This window comes from Leptosomus discolor, chromosome 3 (assembly GCF_034619465.1).
Source record: "Leptosomus discolor isolate bLepDis1 chromosome 3, bLepDis1.hap2, whole genome shotgun sequence".
NCBI classification, from domain to species: Eukaryota; Metazoa; Chordata; class Aves; order Leptosomiformes; family Leptosomidae; genus Leptosomus; species Leptosomus discolor.
Genome location: NC_141393.1, coordinates 12,712,981 through 12,737,719, shown reverse-complemented (window position 1 = coordinate 12,737,719; position 24,739 = coordinate 12,712,981). Strand labels below are relative to the sequence as shown.

Below are 24,739 nucleotides of genomic sequence, written 5' to 3'. Positions count from 1 at the left end.
CATTTCTGCTTGGATTATGGGGGCTTCATTCTGTTCCCCTTCCCTGTCTGCCAGCTCAGGGGGCTGGGTACCCTGAGAACAACTGGTTTTACTATTAAAGACTGAAGCAAAGAAGGCATTAAGTACCTCAGCCTTTTCCTCATTCTTTGTCACTATGTTTCCCCCCACATCCAATAAAGTATGGAGATTCTCCTTAGCCCTCCTTTTCCTGCTAATGTATTTATAAAAACTTTCTTTACTGTCTTTCATGGCAGTAGGCAGATTAAGCTCTACTTTGGGCTGGGCCCTTCTAATTTTCTCTCTGCATAACCTCATGACATCTTTGTAGTCCTCTGGAGTTGCCTGCCTGTTCTTGCAAAGGTGATAAACTCCCTTTTTTTCCCCCCCGAGTTCCAGCCAGAGCTCTCTGTTCAGCCAGGCCAGTCGTCTTTGCCACCAGCTCCTCTTTCAGCACATGGGGACAGCCTGCTCCTACACCTTTAAGATTTCCTTCTTGAAGAATGTCAGGCCTTCTTGGACTCTTTGCCCTTCACGATTGCCTCCCAAGGGACTCTGTCAACCAGTCTCCTAAACAGTCTGCCCTCTGGAAGTCCAAGGTAGCAGTTTTGCTGACCCCCCTCTCCTTACTCCTCCAAGAATTAAAAACTCTTACCATTTCATGATCACTATGCCCAAGATGGCCTCCAACCACTACAGCAGCCACAAGTCCTTCTCTGTTCACAAACAACAGGTTCAGCAAGGCACCTTCCCTAGTTGGCTCGCTCACCAGCTGTATCAGGAAGTTATCTTCCACATTTTCCAGGAACCTTGTGGACTGTTTCCGCTGTACTGTATCTCCAGCGGACATCTCGTAACTTTAAGTCACCCCCAAGAACAAGGGCTAGCAATTGTGAGACTTCTCCCAGCTGCTTATAGAATATTTTGTCTGCCTCATTGATCATCATCCTTGGGTAGTCTATATCATGGTGGGAGTCTGTTATCTGCCTTGTTGGCCTTCCCCCAATTCTTACCCACAAACACTCAACCCTATCGTCACCATTGTCAAGTTCAAAACACTCCCTAACACACAGGGCTACCCCACTGCCTCTCCTTCCTTGCCTATCCCTTCTAAAGAGTTTTAGCTATCCACTGCAGCACTCCAGTTGTGTTTTCGTGCTGCACAATGCCTTCCAGCTCCTCCTGTCAGTTGCCCATGCTGCATGCCTTGGTGTAGATGCACTTCAGCTGAGCTACTGACCCCCACACTTTTCTGTCAGGGGAGAAGCTCTAAGTCCTATGTGACCATTCTCAGGTGCTTCTGTGTTTTTAATGCATCAATAACCCTTGCGTCTTTGCTGCCACACGGATTTCCATCCCCTGCCTCCACTGAGATGGTAGACCAAAGCATACCATCCCTCAAACATTGGCGTGCTGCCTCCAATGCTTATCTCTAGTGAGCCTGGTTTTATCCCTCTCTACCTTCAAATCTAGTTTAAAGCTGTTTCAATGAGCCCTGCTAACTCCTGTACAAAGATCCTTTTCCCCCTTTGAGACAGGTGTACCCCGTCTGTTGCCAGCAGGCTTGGTGTCATGTAGATCCATCCATGATCAAAAAAACCGAAAATTTTGCTGGTAACACCAGGCTATTGATCTGCTGGCTCTTCCTGTTTCTTCCCTCATTGTTCCCTGCACCTAGAAGGACAGAGGACAACACTACCTGTTGTCCTGATCCCTTAACCAGTCACCCAAGGCCCTGAAGTTTCTCAATTGCCCTCAGACTTCTACTGAAACAGTTAAGAATAATTAAAGAGTGAAAATAAAACCATTCTTCAGGTGTTTGTTCCACCTAGCAGAACACATATGAAATAAATAAGATGCCTATCAACTTCCAAAAAAGAAAGTACGGTACTTTGGAAAGATACTGTATTGCTAATGAAATTAACAGGTTCACTAACATCTCAGTATAGTTTTAAAAAGCAGCATTTAAAACACTAGAAGTGCAATCACAACAGAAATGTTCTATAACTACTTTACATAACCATTTTTAAACATATCTAACTTTAGATCAATACCTTATGAAGGTCCTCCTTCTCTTGCCGCAGTACTCTGCACTGTTTTTCTAGTCCTTTCAACTTGTGTATAGAGTCTTCATGTTCTTGTCGAAAAGCCACTGCATCTGCAAGCTGTCCTTCCAGTTTACTTATATCTGTAGATTAATATGAATTAAAGGTAACTGGTCCCAAATTTATACCAACAAAGCAAGCAACATTACTCAAGTAAACTGGCATCACTTGTTTGGAAAATCAACTTCTTTCCCATTTCCACCATTTTAGGCTGTTTAAGGTAATTTTGGGGCATTGACACTTCCAAATAATTTTAATTTTCTCAGCATATTAAAGAAATCCTCCCAAAGACTGTGATCTCTAAATGAAAAAGCCTTAGCACAGGGCTTTTGTTTTGGTTTTGTGGAATGCAGCTTCTAGCTCTTGAAAACATTGAAATAAACTTGAGTTGTTCTAATTCCAGTTCTAGTAGTTTGTCTCCTAAATAGTTTTGATTATATGACAAGCAAGGCTGTGGACAGTCGGTGCGTCCAGCAAGACAGGAAAGGACTATTTATTTCCTAGAGTTGATAAGAACCAACAATCCGGGAAGGAAATACCATCCTGCACAAGGCAGGCTGGAGACCTGAATGCCTGTATTGCTGGCAGTATGTTCTGGTAGTTTCCTCTTTACTCTGAAAGAAAACTGAACAAATTCGGTTTGAAATTATCACCTTTAAGCGCAACAAACCAACCACCTTTATATATTTCTGCTTAGTCTTACAGTTGGTAAGAAAACGAACTGCCGTTCTCCATTTGTTTTTAATTACTACTTCTTTTAAACAAATAAATATGAAATTGCACAGGGAATAACTGCCTCACTCAAGTTCCACTGATGTCTGTGGCAGAACAGGAAACTGAAGCTATGTATTCAGGGATCCCAAGCACTGCTGTAACGATTAAAGTATTATTCCTTTTCTCACTTCAGCACAAACCTCCTCCCACCCTACGTGAACCAATACTATTTCTTTTTAAACCAAATCATACTGCTAGTTTTTATATTTAACGGGACACCATTGGCTGAAGAGTCAGTTAAGCCTCAATCATTTGCACAAGTAGCACCTTAATCTAACTATTTTGACTCAAGCCTAATTCCAGAATAGCTTTTTTGCAAGGATAAGCTACGTAGGAGAGCTGACCTGATTTTCACAACGCATGCACCTACAAAGGGGGTATATTGCCAAACTGCAGGTAAAAAAAAAAAAAAAGTCAGCAGCAGCAACTCAGCATCTGAACTCATGCTATATACAGGCCCCTATAAACCTCTCTGCCAAGACATTAAGACTCCAAGCTTTTGTTTATCACTGATTCCCACTTAAAAATTAGATGCGGACAGGAGGTTCATATGGATAAACTAATAGCATCATCAAGCAACAGATTTTCAGTGATATGGATGAGTCAAGTCTTCTCTCAGGACAGATGCCAGTATTTGTTTTTCTGCCATGCTCAATGCTTCTTAATTAATGCATCACCAGACAGAAACACAAAGGAAGCAGAGGCTCAGAAATATTTAAATGTGAACTATTATTATACATGCCCCCCACCTATCCCCTTATGCTACTAAAAAGCAACCAGGCTTCTCTCCACACTGTCTCTTACACCAGCCTCCAAGTAAAACCCCTCCAAAGCAACACTCCCTCAAAAAAAGAGTAAGAGGAGGATCTCCTGAGATTTTTAGGAAAACAAACATCACAAAATATTTAAATGAATCCATCCACACAATTCATTGTACTCTAGACTCCCCATGCTAGTATATGTCATCAGGCCAAGCAAGTGGAAGAAAAAGTTAAGAGCTCATCTGGAAAAACTGAAATGTCTCTTAATACTGAACGAGACTTTAAAAACCCCTTTTGTTTTTTTAGCATCTCAAGAACATTAATTCTACTTATTACAACACCACAGTACATAATGTTACTAGAAGTAGCAAAATAAATTGCATTACTGTAATTACCATGCTACAGGCTTACCTGTTAATTTGTTCTTCAACCGTTCAATTTCTTCATTTAATTTTTTAATCTCCTTATCACGGCTTGTATTTACTGTAACACACACTGGACCTTGGAGGTTCTGCATTGTTTGTGTAGATTCTTAAAACCAGAAAAGGAAGGAAAAGGTTTTCAATAAAATACATTACAATTCCTCCTAATAAGCAGAACTAAGAATCTAAACAAATATAAACCACTAACCTTGCAGTTTTCTGTTCAAATCCTGCTTTTCTTGCTCTAATTTCCGTATTTTCTTTTCATAGCCTTCTATTTGTGAAGTGTTCTTTAAGTCACGCTGTACATCCATGTCTTTGGTTACAGTGTCAGACTGCACTGCACTCTTTAAAGTGCCTCTATCAGATAAAGAGCTGAAAACAAATACATAAGAACATTTTAATAAATACTCCCAGCACTCTATAGCAGTGACATACTGGGATTCCACCCAATACGCACCTTAAATTTACAAGAACAATTAGTGCAGTAATTGTTACTGTTGAGACAACTGTCAGGGTAGATAAAGTTAGTATCCCCTAGGTACGGTGTATGCTGCTGTAGAATTAAGATGCCTGCATTCAGGACTTTAACGATGTGGATGGTTATCCACTTTACAAACTGCCTAAATGACTGAAAAAAAGTTAACTCTCCTGTGCCAAAGGTTACTACTACCTGACAGTGAAGTAAGCAGGTAAACCTGCACTGAGAGAGCTGAGAAACAAACCCAAAAGTCTAGTTTAAAGTGTGACAAAGATGGATTTAAGTTAAGCCACATGATCTCACTCTGAAAAGGATGAGATGTGTGTTACTGGGTTCTTTCTGAAATAGTATTGCATGGGGTAGCAAATCCCAGCTAAGGAAAATAAAGGAATAACAAACAGGGCAGAATAACCTTAAGATCAGAGATAGGTATGTGTTTGAGGGATCTCTGAAGTCAGATGGAGGCCATTTCATAGATGTGCAAAGTGAGCCACTTTGTCCATGCTCAGAACCATCTATTTTAACTTAGCCTATCAGCAGGACTTTGGAGCCACGAGCTAAACCCGAACTGTTCCTGGCAAACGTACAACATGGACAAGACTTTCTCTCAGCCTCTCAATGCAGCAACAGCAAGTTTATACCCAAAGTGACACATCTAGTCCCTTAACCTTCATTCATTTCACATAGATAAAACGTTAAATACAAAAGCATCTAATCTTGGCAAGCATGATCAAAACATGTTCAGGAACTTGGAAAAAAGTGATAAAGGTTAATCCACAGGTACACCTATGGACATCAACCTTTCTATGTGTTTTTAAAGAGGCAAAATTCCTAGAACTAGCTGCATTTGGGAAATAAGTTTAATGGAAGACATATCCTTTGCTTACCTATCAGTTGTGTATGTAAACCCAACAAATGGTAAATGCAGTCCAGTAAAGCCTGTATGAGAACTTGGTGGCACCACTTCCTGCATGAAAACAACATGCATGAAAACCCAAAAGAGAACCCATACAGAGCTAAAGGCATTTGATTGAGCCTCAACAGTAAAAGACAGACAGCCAATGCAAAGACTTTCCTTAGCACATACCAATTGACAATTGGCAGCTATGCTTCATTGTATAGCCTTCCGTCGTCCCTGGACCCACTTTATTTCAGATTAGGTCACTTAATATGACGACCAGAATGTAGGAGCCTCTTGAACTGGCACTTGAAAGGGCAGCATTTCAACAAGTTCAAAGCACAATGCAACCAGTAAAAGAAAACCCGAAATTTCAAATTCCTAATTAAAAGCAACCTGGCACCAAAATGCATGCTGTTAGTTTTAGTATGCTAGTTACTGTTAGATACGTAATCAAAAAACATGCCAAAAAATCTTTCTTTCTTGGAATACAAGCTGATGAACAAACTGCCATAAAAGTCCTCTGCTTCCCCTGACCAGAGTTTGTAAACTACTACACAAGAGAAACAGAGGAGGTGAACACCAATGTCCCCATTCCAAAACCAACCTCCTGGTTCTTAAGTGACTGGAGAAGTAGCTGTGTGAGTGCTCTCACCTCAACAGCTGTGATTGCAAGCTGCATGGAGAATATATGTGTATTTCTGAAGATAGATTTTTTTTTTTTCACCTTTGAAAAGGAATAAATCCAAATACTAGCTCCTTGTAAAAGTAAACTACAGGGCAACTAAGAGCTGGGTTTTTTTTCCCCCGCCTAAATATGTTTTAACTTTGACTGACTATGTAACAGTAGTCCATTTCAGCAATCAGCTCACATTTTCTTATAACCCAAAGTGCCAAAGCACGGAAAAACTTGAGTTTCTCACTTTTGAAATGGCTTACTTTTCATCTCTCATTACTTTTTTTGAAATAAGTTCTCACTACTACCTTAGAGCGCAGCAAGGTTGCATACTTGCATTAGTAGTATTTAAAAAGAAAGACTCACTGGATTTCTTAATACATCATCATCCACATCAAAGTTGGAGGTGTCAGAAGGACTGCTAACATCTGGAATGTAAGGTGCTTCGAGATTTCGGATGTTATCCCAATTAAGTCCTTCAAAAAATGCATGAGACTTGAAATCCTCTATTCCATTCTGTCCCAGTCTACGCTCCCTACTGCAGATAAGTCGCTGAATAAGATCTTTTGCTTCTTCAGATACATCTGTAACATGGGATGGAAACTGAAATCGTTCCTAGAAAACAAAACAAAGAAATTTTTAGAGAAGGAACCCACTCTATAACTTTCAAGAGTAGTTTCAAAAAAAACATGCTAAACTACACCAATAAAACTCAAAACATTGTTCTAGTTCCAGTAAGCAGTAGCAAAGCACAACGCAACACATTCAGTGATAGACTCTTTGTCTTAAAATGGATTTAGAGGACAATAATTTCTGAATTTCTTTAATACAGATCTGTTTGAAACTAACTACAATTACAGTAACTGTATTAGGAAAAGAAAATTATTTTTTTTTAAGAAATACAGAAATTTTGACATAAAGGCAGACCCTCACTGGTATTCTTAGTCACAGATCTATTGATCTCCTGAAGATGTACTCCTCGAGACGTTACTAATTTCAACTCTTAGAAACCCATGGTGGCAGTCAATTCTTTACAAAACACCTTTAAAGATGTGCTTTTCTAATTTATAGGTTAAATATCTGTTTTTCGTGCCAAAATACAATCTACATTTAGCAAAGATTTGTATTACCATAAACAAACAGAAGATCTAGAAATTGCACTCACATGCAACACCTGAAATTACTCTAGATAAAAACCAGGATAACTTTTTCTTTATTTTAGCTTGCTAATACCACCACCGAATAGCCAAGAAGGGCTTTTGTTGTTTGTTTGTTTTTTTTAATCAATGAAGGACAATAGCATATATATATATACACGCTATATATCTTTATTTTTCAAGTTTAAAATGAGATCATTAGGGATCAAACCAGCATAACTGAAATTATACTTTAAAACTTCCATTAAAAAACATACACTTCTATTGACTGTGTCAAAATGAGATTAAATACCGGTTACATTTGCAAACAGTTATTTCACTGAAGAAATTAAAGCAATAGAGATATTAACATTCGTCACAGCAAGGGTGGCAGCTCTGGAAAGGATTTCATGTCTCATCCATCACTGCTTCACTGTGAGAGCACGGTATTGTAAACACCTGTAAACTACACTCATCCTGGGGAGAAGAAAATGCAACAACACACCCTATGCAACAGCTTATGGCCAGCTAAGATGAGTATGCACATGCACACATCCTCCTAATAACAGTTCTTGAGAGGACACCATGAACTGGTTTATTCTTATATTCAAAATGCATCCGAAAATTCCAACACTTCTCTACCACTTTGACCCTGGACAAACCCCCTGACTTCATGTAGCTCAAGTTCATGTTTTTCTACTGCTTCCACTCCAGGCAACTCACCTGACCTCATGTTCTTCATGCAGTTCATGTCTACACTGGTTGACTTGCCTGCTCCCGTTTTTATACTGCTGTCAATGTGACAGAAAATGTGCACAGCTGTGTAAATAACACATTACTTAATTTCTCCTGCACAGTCCAGAGGACACTTTCAATGGGCCTAATGCGAGAGTCATTTTAATTTCAATTTTGTGATGAATGCTTAGATTTTCCAACAAGAACATTAGCATTTAGAGAAAAATTTCAATTTGACAAATGATTTTGTGCCGTTCAGAGAAGTAACATTCCTAAAACCTGAACCAACAAACCTAACAATATGGTTCTAAAATATGAAAAAGCAAAGAACTATCACTACTCCTATATCTTCAAGTGATAACAGTTTCTCTGTAAACATTATAGACTCAGTTAATACACAGAAATGTAACATAGCTCTTACTTCATGGTTCATAATCTTCCCATAGGTTTCCACTAATGATTCTGCATAAAAGGGTGTTTCACCATACAGCATTTCATACATGCAGACACCCAATGACCACCAGTCACATTCAGGCCCATATTTTCCCATTCCATCTTCCATTGCTTGCAGTATCTCAGGGGAGATGTAGTCAGGCGTACCCACAGCTACTGATGACTGTACCTTAAAAATAAGGCAAACATAATTCTCGTAAATGTTCAGCAACTTTCTCACTCACACACTAGTAGTATTTCTTTTCCAAAAATCTGGTGTCTTTGTCAGAAAGATTTATAAAATCACAGCAACAAAATAAAGAAAATATTTAAGGAAGTAACAATGACCGCAAAGATTAAGTTCCAGCCTACTTCTACATAAAATCAGTTGATATGTTTTATTCTGAACACACTAGAAACCCAAAATAATCACAGCTATTGTGAAAGCATAAAGACAAGAGGAGAATATGTTTTGCCTTTATATCTGTTTATACATTAAAATTGCAATTAGCTGCCAGAAGTTGAAATGAAAAATGAGCAAGTAGGAAGTTCGAGTCCTATACCCAAACTTTACAGCTTCATTTGAAGATCACAAAACAAGGTCCTTGGACAAGTAGTCCCCTATTTTTATTATGTCAGAAACTGGTTTAACGACCATTGCATAATGTGCAACTGGATGCAAGATAGGGGGGTAAGGTAGGGAGTTGCCCTGTGCCCAAGTAGCAGGGAAGCCCTGACCATCAGGGCAGTGGCACAGCAGCTCTAATCTCTAGGAATACGTTCTCAGGTTTCACAGAGTTATAATGGCTTCTTCCAATTCATTTTGCATTTTAATATGGTAAATCCTTGGCAGGCATTTTAACTACAGAACACCACCAAGACCTGAGTTTGTGCTAAAATCAGTGAACAACACTGCATGCCATACTTTAGGTGGACTGGTACCCCTGGAAGCACCCTAAATTAGGCAAAACAAACAAAAACGTCACAAGCGATTTAGCTTTAAGTAGTGTATCCAATCTGGTGTACACGACTGCCAATTACCATAATGTTGCTGTACCATTGGTAAAGGGCATATAAAACAAACTGCTTATTAATTATAGAATCATAGACTCATTTAGGTTGGAAAGGACATTCAAGATAGAGTCCAACTGTTAACCTAGCACTGCTGAGTCCACCACTAAACCATGTCCCTAAGCACCACATCTAAATGTCTTTTCAATATATGCACTATGTTTTTATGTCTTTCTACTATGTTTCCCCTTGCATCCAATAAAGGATGGAGATTCTCCTTAGCCCTCCTTTTGTTACTAAAGTGTTTATAGATAGTTTTTTTTATTGTCTCTTATGGCAGTAGCCAGATTAAGTTCTAGTTGGGCTTAGTTATGTCCTCGTTTTGGATGACTTGTACTTTAAGTCTGTCATGGCTTCTAGGTTCCTGGTCACCTGTGACTCCAACACATACATAATATCAAATTTCTATCTTTTTTTAACAAAGGGTCTTTGGACAGTTGATAAAAATCACATGAGAACCCAAATGGCCAGTAGGAAAAAAGGCAAAAGACAGAAAAACATAGCAAAGGATAATTTTAAAAGGTAGCAGCCTGTAAAACAAGGAGATGAAGATGTCAAAAATGTTTTTGTAAGTATGCAGAGTTATACTCTTCCCTCAATTTTTAGCATGTCAATAAGCTTACAATCCATCACTTCCCTGATGCACACTGACAGTGTCTAATAGCTTTAAGACCAGCACCTCACTTAAGAGGTCCCACTACCAGTGCCCAACTAAATTTTGCTTCATACATACTGTGCCATCTTCACTCATTTTCAGACAGGACCCAAAGTCTGCCAGTCGTATGTGACCATTCATGTCCAAAAGAACATTATCAGGCTTTATGTCCCTGTTACAACAGAAAGAAGTGAGAAGATTTAAATATATAGTATTAGCTCTGCTTGTAAAGGTTAATCTTTTATCAGAATAACAAAAAAATTTTATGTTGGATACCCACTGATGCAAACTTTTTATTGCACTACTTATGACCCTCTCCTCCTGCCCAACTTAATACTTTGCCTGCAATACTGAAGCCTTAGATTACATCAGATTTTCAAACTCATCAAAGTTGAGCCCTGAATGGTCAAATAACCAAGCAGAACAATTAGTTAGTCATACCAACTCTAAGAGATAGGCAGTGTACTTCATCAACATAATTTCAAGATTACATGCATCTCAATACATAGTTTAGAGGCAAGAAAGATAAAAGAGAAAAGGCAATCTTTCAATCTCATGCTTTTTGCCAAGACTTATAACTAACTTCTAACTTCTTATCTAGGAAGATTTTTTTACTGCTTCTCTAAATTTTGTCCAGCAGTTCTGTTGGCCAGTATTTTTCATTTGCTATTCAAGACTTTCTATATACTATCGCAGAGCACATTTGCTTCTACGGATACCTAAAGACATCCTGTGTACATGCAGCAGTTACTCTACAAGCCACTGAATTCCCCCAGCTCTGGGATCAGGGCAATACCATTTCAACAGGATACAGTAACATTAGAAAGTCTCCAATATCAAATCCTATCTTTCCTACTCTTACATATATATATAGCAGGGTATAAAATTATATACAGCATGCTAAGGCTACTAAATGACATGGAACTAAGACTCACGTTTCATTCTAGCTCACCACTTGGTATTCTTTTTGGTATCAGGACAGTAGCCAAAAAGGATTTACTAAAGAGCATGTTAATTGAATTTAGTCAACCAATTAACCACACGTTATTTCACCATTTTGTACTCAAATTCACACAAAATATCAGTAAAAGCTCAATCATCCAGATGACTTAAGACAGTCCTGATACAGACTATGTTGGGGTGGTGGTTTTGTTTTGTTTTAATTTAATAGCCTCAAAATACCCCAAATGACTTTAAGAGCACCTAGCCAATATGTTGGGAAGGTGGTGAGAAAGGAAGAGAAGAGCAAGTGCAGAAAGCAAACCCAACTCAGTTATGTACCAATTAAGCAGGCTAAAAAGGAGAACATTAATGTCTCCCAAGGTAACATACACCAGTCTCCTTCCCTTTCTTTAGACAACATTATCCAGGACCAGCTCCCAACATGCTAGCACATCATCACACCATTTTGAAATATTATTATTTATCCAAACTAGCCAAAAATATAACCAAACCTATAAATGTGTTGGTTTGTTGTTGTTGTTGGTTTTTTTTTTTTTTTTTTTAAGATATCATATTTATTCGAGTACTACTATCTATTAGTAATAAATAAAACCACATGTGCTTTAGCTTAAACCCACCAGTCTCGTTGGACCATAAAATCCTGTGGCAAGTTCCAAATGCCACTATAGGTGCTCAAAAACTTAAAAAATGTGCAATAGCTTCACAGAATCATAGAACGGTAGGGGTTAGAAGGTGCTCTGGAGACCATCTAGTCCAACTCCCCTGCTAAAACAGGTTCACCTAGAGCAGGCTGCACAAGATCAAATCCAGGTGGGTTTTGAGTATCTCCAGAGTAGGAGACTCTACAACCTCTCTGGGCAGCCTGTTGCAGTGCTTTGCCACTCTCACAAGTAAAGAAGTTTTTCTTCAGCTTAATTTTTGAGAAAAAGACCAGAATTACTAGGAAGAAGGGAAAAATATGAGCTATAATACACCTTGCTACACAGATGTGGAAGTTGTTAATGTCTGATTTTTAAGGTGCTGAATTCCACAGTTTCACACTTGAGGAGACTTACAAGAAAAACCATGATAGGTTTAACAAAGGGTCCTCATGTGTGTAAAAATCCTGCCAGTCTGATAAATTCTTCCAACACAAACTTGATTTAACACTTTTTAACCAAGGGCTAATGCTTTGAAATTAATTACTGAAACTTCACGAATACTGGTGTATTAGCAGTATTAAGAGAAAATAGTAAATGCTAATTTACGCCTGTCAACATAAATTAAATGCATACTTACTTGATATAATAATGAAAAACATGTGCTACCCCAAAAAATTAGACCATCTCAATACGCTTTCCCAATAAATGCATTAGTAATTTTCTGTTGTTAAACTTACTCCATACACTTTGGTTCCAGATATTGTCAACATTCCCTTACAGTCCCACAACCACAAGTCAAGCTCAGTAGGTACAGAGGACTATTGAAGCTTATAAACAACTATACACCAATTTTTTTTGTTTGTTTGTTTTTTAAAGAACACTGCTTACAGTACCATTTGAAGCACGAGCCAATCTCATCCAACACATTTCTGCTTTGCATGCAGATCTCACTTGCCTAAGGGAACACTGTTTCTGTTCAGAAAAGCTTAATGCCTCATCTCTGAGCGCCACTGTTTCCTATCTACAGCTAACAGGTCATATAAGCCTTTAGTGGGTCCTTGAAATCCTCTCCAGAGCAATCATGCTTCCTCCTAATCCACTGCACTTGCCAAACAGTAATTTCTTGGGTATTCACACATCTATTCCAAGTGTCCGTTTTGGCCTCAGAGCCACGAATTCCTATTGCTACAACAGACATTCATACAGCCCCATGCAAAGACGTAGCTGGTCAGTTAGTCAGGCCACCTTCCTTGGAAATGAGTGTGTCTGGTGAACTTCTCTGAGTCCATAACATTTTTAAACCCCTACAAATAGTGCCCACATTCACTTGCAGCAGTATTACAGAGCTTACGTACCCCTTCTCTTTTTAAGCTTTGAAACAGTGATCAAAGACCAAAAAGAAAATTTCAAAGCATTATAGTTTGATAATTCCCTGTTTATTTACAATTAATGTTTAGAAGACAAATCACCTCAATTACCTAATGGTTTTGACCCACAAATTTCATAGTCAGTAAATCTGTCCTTATTTCACAGACTAAGAAATAAAGGCATAAAGAGATAAAGGGACCTGGCCAAGATGTACCTGGCAAGTCAGATACAATGCTAGTACGCAGTCCACTTCTGAGCCGGGACTTTCAGCGACCTACCATGAGCCACTCACACAGCCACAAGCAGTTGTTTTCAATTAACAGAAAAACTTCGCTACTCTCACACTTACTATTTTTTAATTTGTCTGTTTACTTAAATCAAGCCGTAAAGTCAGCATATAAAGAGGTAACTGCAAAGGTTTCCAGAATTAGTATACTTTTGCTTTCTAATTGACATATCATACATAGTTGTTAAATCTGAAAAGCAAAGAAAGGATAGAAATTCTCAGTTGATCAAGACTCTTGCAATAATGAAAGAAAATATTTATCAAGTGCCTCCTTGCACTACTCACAGCTCTTCCAAAACAGTTGCCCCAAGAGGAAGCCAAAAGAGAAGCACACAAAGTGTACTGTACCTTCCTGACCCATTTCTTCTGCCAGAGAACAAGGAATATTATATATTTTTAACTACTACAGAACACAAGTTAACATGATGATAGGCACTGATCTGGAATATACATGCTGGGTGAAGAAACATTAGACCAGCACATGCCCACTCATTGCAAAAACCATTTCAGGATGACCTCAGGTAAATAGATGCACTAATGTTATCATGGGCTTACTGTGCATAAGTTTTGCAGAATGTCTAAACATTTGCAGAGAATTCAAACTGCTTCAAACTTCTAGGTTGGCTTGGACAAAGGCAGGTGAATATTCATGAAGTGAATTGAGAATAAGTCAAGAAGCCTGATTAAAAAGAAAAGCTTTAGTAAAAGGCTAGTTGATAAATGTCACTGCTTCTCATATCAATCCATCAAAACTTGATATTTAAAATGTAATAGCTTATACAGCTATTATACAGTATATAGTAAGCAAGTACCCACAGCAGTTTGCCTGTGCCTACTGTGCCCACTTGTATACGCAGCAATATCCTTAGGATTAACTTCGTGTAACTGTACATGTACTTTTTGCCAAACGAGACAGTATTTTACCTGTGCACATAATGCAGCTCGTGTATGGAATGTATAGCAAGCACCATTTCACCAATGTAGAACCTAGCCATATCTTCAGGAAGCTTGTCTTCAAATTTACTGAGAAGTGTCAGTAAGTCACCGCCAACATAGTAGTCCATCACTAGATACTGAAAAGGGAGAAATAAAGCAGTCAAGCACAGAGATAGCTGGTAAGCAAAAAACTGAAGTTCGTTAACCCCTGAAAAAAAACCCTCTTTCACTACTTTTTTTCTGTGCCTGGGGAAAGCAGTCAAAATTGGTAATATTCTGCATTACTTTTATCTGCTTATTTAATGTAAAAAGATACCATATTCCTTTAATATTCACAGTAAGGATGACACATGAACAACCAAGATACGGCAGCAATAAATAAATAAATCAGGGTGAGTTTATTTCTGTCTTAACTACAGTGTCACACAAAGAAAATTATCTGATATCACCAAAACTAATGTAGGTTATCAGCTCTTAAATTGAGTGTTTCCAGAACACTGGAAGCATGAAGAAAAAAACCTGTAGTTAAAAACAATACTTGATGCAGCTTAGTCTGAAATACACATTTCATTATCACTTTTAGTTTTGTCACCATTTCAATACCACTAGTGGTTCCAAAAGTGGGACTTATCACTTCAACATCTTCAAATACTCTTGGCACATGCCACATCATGGATGCATAACATAGCTGTCAGGAGCTTGATGACACTATACATTAGTGATGCCCATGACAAGCCAGAAGCACTGTTAAGCCAGAGGCATTACAGTGGGAAATAAAAAAAATTTAAAAAATAATTTAAAAAAAAAAAAATCAAACATTAATGGTCTTTTGAATATTTTTAATTGAAAAAGTAAACAGCCTCTAGGCCAATCAGCCATTATCCTGTCCATGGAAAGGATCAACACAGATAGGGTAACATGAAAGAAAAGGACTCGGACTTGCTTTTTGTTTCTCATGCCACAAAACAAGGATTACATTTTAGTTATTTCCTAGGTGGATATTATTCCACCGAAATCCAGACCATTACTTCAAGTATGATGACTTTATATAGTACCACCAGTCTTGAGCCATTTTGTTCCATGCTTCTTCAGACGATTTGATAGATGGTTTCAGGAATAACTTCGCTTATTCTGGAATTAACTTTCCAAAGCAGTAATCTTATTTTTCTCCTTAAGGTAAAGCAACCTATAATCCACAGTCCCTGCCACAGATTCATCTTCCACAAGGGAAGCAAATTAAAGAAGATAGGAACCCAAAGGTACATGAAGTGCAATACTAACAATTTCCTCACTATCTTTTGGCTTAAAAGAGTGACTCCGAAGGGCATCGGTTTTGATATTTTTCTCCATCTTATTGAAACTGTAGCTTAATCTGATAGGCAAATCTAATCACTTATGTTGAAATCAATCAGTCTGTATTGCACAACCCATCAAGGAATTTTAAACACGCATTGGAACACTGTACACATGCAACAATTAAGTTTAAAAACAAAAGGCTACAGACAGGAACCAGCAATCTTTTAAAAGGGATATTGTATTAAAGCACTTTCTGAAATTCAAGCTAAGAGACCATATACAGCCTTCTGCTGGAGCTGAAATACCCTGCCTGTCAAAGACAAGGTAATGCACTTCCCTCAGCTCCCACAGCGTTCATAACTCAGCAAGAATTCAGCTGACCCATGAAATGAGGCACTTGGATCAGAGAAAAACGGTGAGACCTCTTCTATAAGAAAGTCAAATTTTATTCATCTTCCAATTCGCAACGATCTTCTTGCCAGGAGGCACTTCTACCTTCACACGGGGTTAAAATAAAGGCTATTCTGATGCTGAAATCTAGAGGTATCGCATTTCTTCCAGGGAAGGGACTACATCAGAAAGGGGGAGAGCAGCTGGAAATCAAAGGAAAAGACGACATCAAAACACTCATGAATACTCAGAAGCCTTTAAGAGACTGACAGCAGACAAACACACATAAGACCTTCTTCATGCATGAGACTGGGGAAGAAAATTTTTCTGTTAAGTCACAAGAAAGCTTAACAGATTTGAATCTGGAGGAGATTAGGAACTTCAGGTCCCATAAATGTTTCTAATATTCATGGACTATGTTTCACTTACACCATATCTGCTTCAGCAAAATCACCAAAGGCTTACTTAAACCACCTCATCTCAAACTGTCTCTACAAAAGCTCTCTAAGAACCAGAAAAGCGCCATGCTAGCTTTTCCATGTAATGTCATTTAAGAGTTGGCTCTTTAGAAAACATTACCACATGGTGTACTTGCCTCTAAAACATTTTAAATCTACAGGAGCAGAAACAGAAAATGAACTCCAGAACATACACATTTCGTAGAGTTTTGGGTTTCTTGCTCATATTTAAGCTCTGCGTCATCATATGCTCTACTAATAGTGAGGGAATAAAACCCCAATTACTTCTAGACTCTCCAAGGGCAGCTACTACTTTTCTACTGTAACATCTTACCTCCTCTTTGTCTTGTTCCGAATCCTTTATCATGCAGTCAGAGGAGGATGGCAAAGACATAGGTGTGGGAAGACACCAAGGTTTTCTCTCTGCTTCAGGGTTAGCTTATGTGATTTTGCATTTAAGAATCACTAGCTATAATGCACAAACATCACTGGGAGCAGATACCAGAACCTAGACCGTTTTCTTTCAGAGGACCAATGCCCACTCCGGGTTGGAGAACCAAGCTCTACTGTCTGTTCTTGTTCTGTTCTCAGCTTTGCATTCCATTCTACAAGGATCAACAATGAAGAGCACTGCTAAAAACTAAACCAAACCTGCCCAGGTTCTGTAACATGGCAGCACTCCCTGGAGATGTGGGAAAATGCAGCTATAAACTTCAAGCTGAACAGAGAACTGGACAGAGATCTTTCAGCCTCTGGACAAGAGAGCCACTAAGATGGTATGGAAGAGAACCTTCTGTTCAGCTTTTTGGATGAAAGTCACTTCCTGATGTGTTTCACCTTTTCTTCATGCATCATTTACAACAGAGTGACTGAGATGCAGATTACAATCCATCTGTGAGCCCCAGACATTTACAAGAGATAGATGCTGAGTAACAGACCAAATTGGAAGGCAGCATCTCACCACACGCAGAACCAGACCTCAGGCAAGCTGGGAATCGGCTGACTTTGGCTGCCAGGCAGAGCTGTTGCTTTCTTAGATATTGGATCTTAAATTAGATGCTAGATGTCTAAATTCTGCTGTTAAGTGAAACTTCAACATCTAAGTGTCTCTGGGAATTTGGGGAAAAAGAAATGTATTATGCTGCTATAGCTTGCTTGGAACAGATTTGTATAAAATAGTATTAGCAACACTAGATCACTCCCTGTACTGTCATTATTACTGCTTGCTATCTTGCACAGCTAACACTTTTTTCTTATGCAGCTTCATTCTTACAAGCTACTTGAAAATATGTTATCGTATGTCTTAGGTTATTTTTATGCAAGTCTGAAGGCTGTTTGGTTCTGAGGAAATTTTAAATCATAAGCTATCTTCATGAGGCAGTGCCAGAGAGAACTAAAATTTCAGAGCTTGAAAATCTGGACATATCACAAAGCATTCAAAGGAAATAGCCTGTAAATGAGGGTCTAAGACCCAACTACTAATTTGCTTATGATGTGCTTGTTATTCCAAATATATTTTTAACGTAAAAGTGAAAATAATTTGTTTTGTTTCAGGACCTGTGAAAATGCTTTTCTAACTCATTTCATACGCTTAAGTTCCTGAACTCACTGGCAGCCTTTTAGCAATACATTTTTTCTTATTTATAACCATGACTTGCTACTGTGGTACTATCTAAAAAGTGCTAAGAAAGCAAAAACTTTCACATTACAACTATGCCAGTTGTTACACAAATAGTAGGTTTGCAAAGCCAGCCTCAAGTAGCTACACAGAAGCTGTATGGTTGAGTATACTGCAGTATGTTGGGGCTTTACAGACTTTGCTCCTGACCAGTACTCTCCTGACTTCTGTGACCAAGGTAAACATAGCTTATATATCACAGTTCTAGTAACTCATCATTAAAAAATTTCATAGGAGTAATGACTTCCTTTATAAATGTTTGCTAAAGTCTCTCAAAGTACCAAGATGCCCAATCTCCTGATTTAAAAACATATTTTATTTAAATACTTTTAAGAAATAGGCTATTTTTTCCCTGAATCTTTTAAAATACCAGTTTAATCAGGTTTTTTAAATAAAATTTTAAATTACTTTTGCCATTTAAAAACAAAATCTAGCTTCAAGAGACATTCTGAAAGTTTAAAATAAAATAAAAATATTTCTTTCACAGAGGTAATGCCTCTCAAATTATTTAACTGCAATGTCATCCAAAACATTAAACTTAAGTATGATGTATTTTATGTAAGGCTAGACTAGTTAATTTAAGGCGCTTAACTAAACCTCTATAGACTATAGTACTACACGACTTTCTTATTCTCCTGGAGTTACAGTCAGTTCCTTTGAAGTTTTTCTTCAAGCAGAAAACGAGAATGCTGAAACCCTGCTGCAAGGCATGAGGCAGACTGATTTATTGCACTAATATCCTTAAATGTACTAAAAATAAAGTTCTTTCATAATGTAAAGCTTTTATTTGCTGGTGAATCAAACATACCAAATAGTTCTCGTCTTGAAAGGCATAGTGCAACGTAGTAATCCACTGACAATCTCCATTCACCAAGACATTTCTCTCCTCTCGGAAGCAAGCTGTCTAAAGGAAAAGAGAGGAAAGAGCCTTTGTCAACATCAACAAGTAGTTTTCACAGGATGAATATATATGGATGTTTTATGGGATTATTTAAAATTACTGAACAGAGGTCTCTATTCATTGGAATTCAGTCTGCACAAGTGACAAGCCAGGGAATCTCTGCAGGCTTGTAGTCAGGCATTCAGTCATCCTAATCCTGACTGAAACCTTAAAAAAACCCCAACAAACCACCCCAACAAAAACACCACCCAAAAAACCCCAACCAACACACATCCCCCAAAACATGAAAAAGCCCACCAACCAGTTGGCGTCAATACTGAATCTTTGTTCCACAATGTATTTTTAAAAGCCAGGAAAAAGATAACTTATGGCTGCAATCTGTAGTGGAAAGATCTAGGAAAGTAAGTCTGGTGGTTCTGAAAAAGACCTTCATGAAAATAGAGTTTCACGTACACTTTTCTTGCATTGCAGTTCCAGACACTGCCAAGATACTATAGGAAATAAGAAGATTTTACTATTGCTGTCTTAACTTTGTCCAGTATAACACATTTCCATTTTCAATAAGCTTTCATAAACTTCAAAATATATTATCGGATCAGAACCACCAAGATGCAGACCTTGAGCCTCTTCCACTACTCTCAATTCAGACAGCCATTATTAGGATATTCAGTAGCTGCAGATTCAAGTGTTTGGGTTCTAAATAATAATGGATTAACTTTTTTTTTTTTTGTCACTGCTACTTGTGCAGACATCTCAGAAAATGTACTATGGAAGGAACATGCTTGGGAAGCCCAAACTTTACCATATACTGAAAGGCACCTCAACCATTTTTCCCCCTAAGGAAGCAAAAGTCAATTTACATTTCTACTGAAGATGACCATACTGTGGCCACGTTGTAAAGTTAGTAATTATTGGTGCAAATAGATGTAAATTGTAATTAAATGCTAACTGAGAGTGGTTTAACGGTTTATAAATGCAAGGCCAAAGTATCACTCTACAAAAAGTTTGGCAGCAACAGCAGCTCCAAGTAATCCTATCCCCTGCCCGCAGCACCAGAGCACAGCACTTCTCAGTTCTTCTGGCACCACGATGTGAGGAGGCTGCCAACACAGAAAACTAGTTTGTTTATTTTTGAAGACATCAGTTCCTTGATCCAGTTCACTGTGCAACCTCAAATAGTAAGGGAATGTGAGGAACACTTCAAAACCAGTAATGCTGTTGAACACTACATCATAAATTCAAAGTACAAAACTCTCCTCCTCTGCCTGAGAGAGCTTAAAAGGCCTTGAGACATGCCTTGAAAAAGCATGACAGGCTACCTAATCAGCCAGTCAGGACTTATTTGGAACTGTCAACAGTAATACACTAATGACTATGTATTTTGCTGTCAGAACAACGAATACAAATGGTCCACCTTATCAACATAAATGGCATGCCTATTTTTGCTTGCAACCCATTTACAGATGTCAGTTGATATTTACTAATCTTTCCTGTATTTTAGTGGCTTCCAACCATATGGTTTTTTTCTTGCAGCTAGTACACAAATAAGCAGTATTTACATAATTTTTTGCTATGTTTAATAAGTCATACAAAACAAACATAAACCAGTATAACAACGCACTACTTAGTCCACTCATACAGTGGATAATAAAACACCTGAAGTCTGTTTTTCAGTGGAACTGCCCACTTAAGAGGCTACTGTATTCTTGCAGGCTTCATTTTGAAAACTAACAAGTTTTACCACATTTGGGAAATTTTAACACCTAGATGTTTTATGAACTTGACATGCAGGTTATAAAGTCTTGCTTATCCAGAAAAGCCAAATCCAAGTGAGCAAACCAAACAGGAAAAGACAAAGGGGCACAGCAGAGAAGACAGTTTCTTTATTGTCCTTTGCAGATAGGGAAAAATCAGCGGAAAGAGAACGTAGCTGGACTGTTACTTGTTTTAAATGTGAGCTGGGAAAACTATTGCTCATTATGCGTCTTTCTTGACGGATAACATTTTTCCTACCTCTTGCCTGCCCGAGAGGGTAAGAGAAGTTAGTCGTATAATTTGAAGACAATTTGTAAACAGGTGTCTTCTCAGGACATCTCTACATGTAAAAGTTTCAGCTATTTATGTAGGCCATTTAATTAAGTCACTTCAAAAACTACTGAAGCAAGCCAGCATAGCTGTACTTCCATTAGATTTTGGGAGCCCCCTACAAGAATTTGGGTTTAAAAGGACTCTATACTGACCAACGAATTAACCTAACTGAAACCTGTGCAGAAAGGAAACAAAATTTCCCCCATACAGGGGAAGGTTTAATGCAGAACTGCTGATGCAGCACAGTCAAGACTGTGAACTCTCCTGACAGCTCCAAGAAGAGCCAAGAGGCAGTGAGTGGCTGCTGACACTTGTAAAGAACAGCATGGACCGATGGATGGAGTGTGACTAAATCAGGCAAAAGTGGTGAAGAGGAGATTTATTCACAGGAAAAGAGCTAGCACTGACTCACTGAAAGGAAGCAAGGGACTAGGAAGGGTAGGCTGGGGGGGAGGAGGTGTCAGGAAGGGGACAGAAGAATGGGACAGGGAAAGGTCAGCAGGCTCCATCCTCAGCAAGCAGCTAGACTTCACCCCGTAACAGAACTGCTGCGAGTATTGATGCACTACACATATTTTCCCCTCAAATCTGTAGCTCATTTACCTGCTGACTTATGTAATATTACATTTGCCACAAGGTTTTCCTCTACTGTGCAAGAGAGGGTATCCTAGCAATATGCCACTTCCCCTGGCATGTTCTTAGTAGGTCCATTCCTAATCTGTGAAGTACCCATTCACAGAATCACAGAATGGTAGGGGTTGGAAGGGACCTCAAAAGATCACCTAGTCCAACCCCTCTGTCCGAGCAGGACCACCTAGAGTAGGTCACACAGGAAAGCATCCAGGTGGGTTTTGAATGTCTCCAGAGAAGGAGACTCCACAGCCTATCTGGGCAGCCTGTTCCAGCGCTCTGTCACCCTCACAGTGAAAAAGTGTTTTCTTATGTTAATGTGGAACCTCCTGTGCTCCAGCTTGCACCCGTTGCCCCTTGTCCTGTCATTGGACATTCACATTTACGTAATTTGTTGCGACAACGTACATCTCTTCACAAAAAATACCCTTCTTAAACAGATTTACCTTCTTAATATATTTTGTTTTACAATCTGAATCTGTGATTCAAAAATATTGTTAAGGTTTCACCAGTTATATAAATCCTGTTACAAATTATAGGATGCAAAGCTCCTTAATATATGCTTTCTGAATGCAAGAGAAAAAAGACCTTTTCATAATGTTTTTGTATACAGCTGTGAATGTCATAGTAGTACCAATCTCAGCTTTCATGTAGTCTTTAACTTGCCTTTATTGTAAACAAAAATCTGGCCAATAAATTCAGGGTAAGAAGTAGGGCAGACTGTCTGGTAAATGAATACACAGTAATGCTAAGAACAACAGATGCCTGGAAGGGACTGTCAGACTTGATTGCATTAAAACAGCTTAAAAAAAAAGAAAAAAGAATGAAGCTCCTATGCTCATGAAATAATTCTTCCTAATCTGGAAGAGCTTCAATGTAATTTTCCTAATGCCATTTAAAAATTCTCTGCGTTAAAGAACCGTATTACTTACCTCTGCCCTTTTAAGCATTTCCCATTTATTTAGAATTTTCATCGCATAAATGCGCTCTGTACACTTCATTTTAACAACTGCAACCTGAAATAATAAGATATCTTAATTTAACAAAAGTGTGGTCAGAGAAATACAATATTTAAACAGCTTAATATTCACACAAAAGCACAGTCAGAGAAATACGATTTTCAAACAGCTTAATGTTCACAAATTGATAAAATTAATTAGTAAGGAGTCACACATCGGGAAATTTTAAACAATTGAGTCTTTGCTCCTTCTATATTCCTCCCACATTACTACTATGTGCTTGATGTACAGCACACCATGTGTGGCCAAGCGCTCATGATCAAGTACACAGGGATGATACAGGAGGAGCATGAAGCTTTTCATATGAAGATGCGTAGTAAAGCTGTATTGTTTGCCATGAACAAGCGATGCTTGTACACCATGCCCTTGGCCAATGAGGTAACATTTAAAAGGGCAGGCTGAGAAAACAAGAAAGGCTGCTGTCAATAGAAACACACTACATTTGACTAATTTGTTTTCACATTTCAGGTTTCAGAAACTTGAAAGACGTTTGCAAATTAACATGCTTTTGAGTACTGTATGCAGATATTTAAAAAGAAGCAAAAACAGTATTCATTTACTTATTCATCGTTTTGCTTGCAGCATTTCACCATGCATCCTGTGTATTAGACTTGCTTAGACTGGTCTATTATGAACAGTAGCTGTGCACATAGCTGTACAGTGGAAGAAAAAACAGCATACAAAAACTTCAAGGCTTAGGAATGCAAAGACTTTATTTTGACCAAGACTTGTATTCTCCAAGACCAAAACTAATTCTTCTTGTAGTAAAGCCATCATTTCCATAAAATTCTTCCAGCTGGCAAAAGCAGGCATCAGGACTAAGACAGCAACATTTTCACAGGACTATACATGGACTGCCTGAATATTTCTGCTGCTTCTCAGCTTGTCTCTATTTCAGAAGTAGAAAACCAATCAGCTTTCATTGCTTCCAACAGAGCTCTGAATAGCGGTGGGAAAAGTAACAGGTATCATAGCTTGCCTCTTCTCTTGCTTAAAAACTCTTATCTGTAAGGCAATCAAGAGCTACAGAAGCTCTAAGAAGATGCTAACTATAAAAGAAGGTTGGAATAGTGCACCAAGCAGAGCAAAGTCAGAAGTCCTGAGAAGGAAAGAGGGAAATATAATACCTCCCCACACTTTACCAGTAAAAAAGCTCCAGATGAGGGGCAGAGGAATGACTGCTTCTCCAGTAACACAAGAATGGGATATTCACATTTAGACAGACACTTCACTCAGCAGATGCATGCCTAAGCCTTCCATCCCTCAGTATGTGAAGCTCCACTCACCAGGTCCCTTAACAGGTAAGCAACACCTAGTGCACACCTGCACACAGGGTCATGTAACAGAAACTTATCTTAAGAAAATGACTAGCAGTTACCCATCACAGGAAAGACATGGCCCTGAACACAGCTGGGAAAGACACAGCACTAAGAAGCAGCTCCTGTAAGCCATGTAGAATATCCACAGCTACTTATGCCCCAGTGTCTCCTGGCCTACAAACACCTCCCACAGACACTGCTCATGCTGTGGGGGAAGGATAGGTAAGACGAGAAAGTCCCAAACACACACATGAGGTTCCTTGGCACATATGAAACTGTTCAACACTGACCTTCAGTAATGGCCTAAAGCGTTTAGCCTTGCTCCTAGCCTCATCACGGCCTTGCTATTAAAAACCATTGTAACAACCTTTCTCCATACACTTAATTGAATCATTACCCTGATACAGCTGAAAGCACGCTGTAAGTCAAACTGCACATTAAAAGCTTCGGGAAACTGCAAGATGCTGACATTACCCGCTATACATTTTAAACTCTACTCCATACTGAACATGATGACTCAGGAAATATCCCCATCTCCACCAAAGGGACAGACCAGAACTGAGCGCAATTACCTGCTCCAGATGAACAAAAGCTCTGCAGCAGAAGCAATTTGCAAGTGTAGC

The 24,739-nt window shown here is 38.6% G+C and overlaps 1 protein-coding gene across 6 annotated transcripts in view; it reads right to left on the bottom strand.

Moving 5' to 3' along the window:
• CDC42BPB (CDC42 binding protein kinase beta) overlaps window positions 1–24,739 on the bottom strand; it is a 97,886-nt gene that overhangs the window by 35,088 nt on the left and 38,059 nt on the right. For all 6 annotated transcript variants that reach the window (XM_086462652.1, XM_086462651.1, XM_086462650.1 and 3 more), the window contains exons 3-12: window positions 22,711–22,794; window positions 18,968–19,063; window positions 14,326–14,474; window positions 10,222–10,315; window positions 8,407–8,607; window positions 6,481–6,729; window positions 5,428–5,507; window positions 4,268–4,434; window positions 4,049–4,168; window positions 2,052–2,185 (exon numbers count right to left, since the gene is read on the bottom strand). In XM_086462652.1, the coding sequence (XP_086318778.1) occupies window positions 2,052–2,185; window positions 4,049–4,168; window positions 4,268–4,434; window positions 5,428–5,507; window positions 6,481–6,729; window positions 8,407–8,607; window positions 10,222–10,315; window positions 14,326–14,474; window positions 18,968–19,063; window positions 22,711–22,794 (1,374 nt within the window). The remainder of the gene's footprint in view (window positions 1–2,051; window positions 2,186–4,048; window positions 4,169–4,267; window positions 4,435–5,427; window positions 5,508–6,480; window positions 6,730–8,406; window positions 8,608–10,221; window positions 10,316–14,325; window positions 14,475–18,967; window positions 19,064–22,710; window positions 22,795–24,739) is intronic.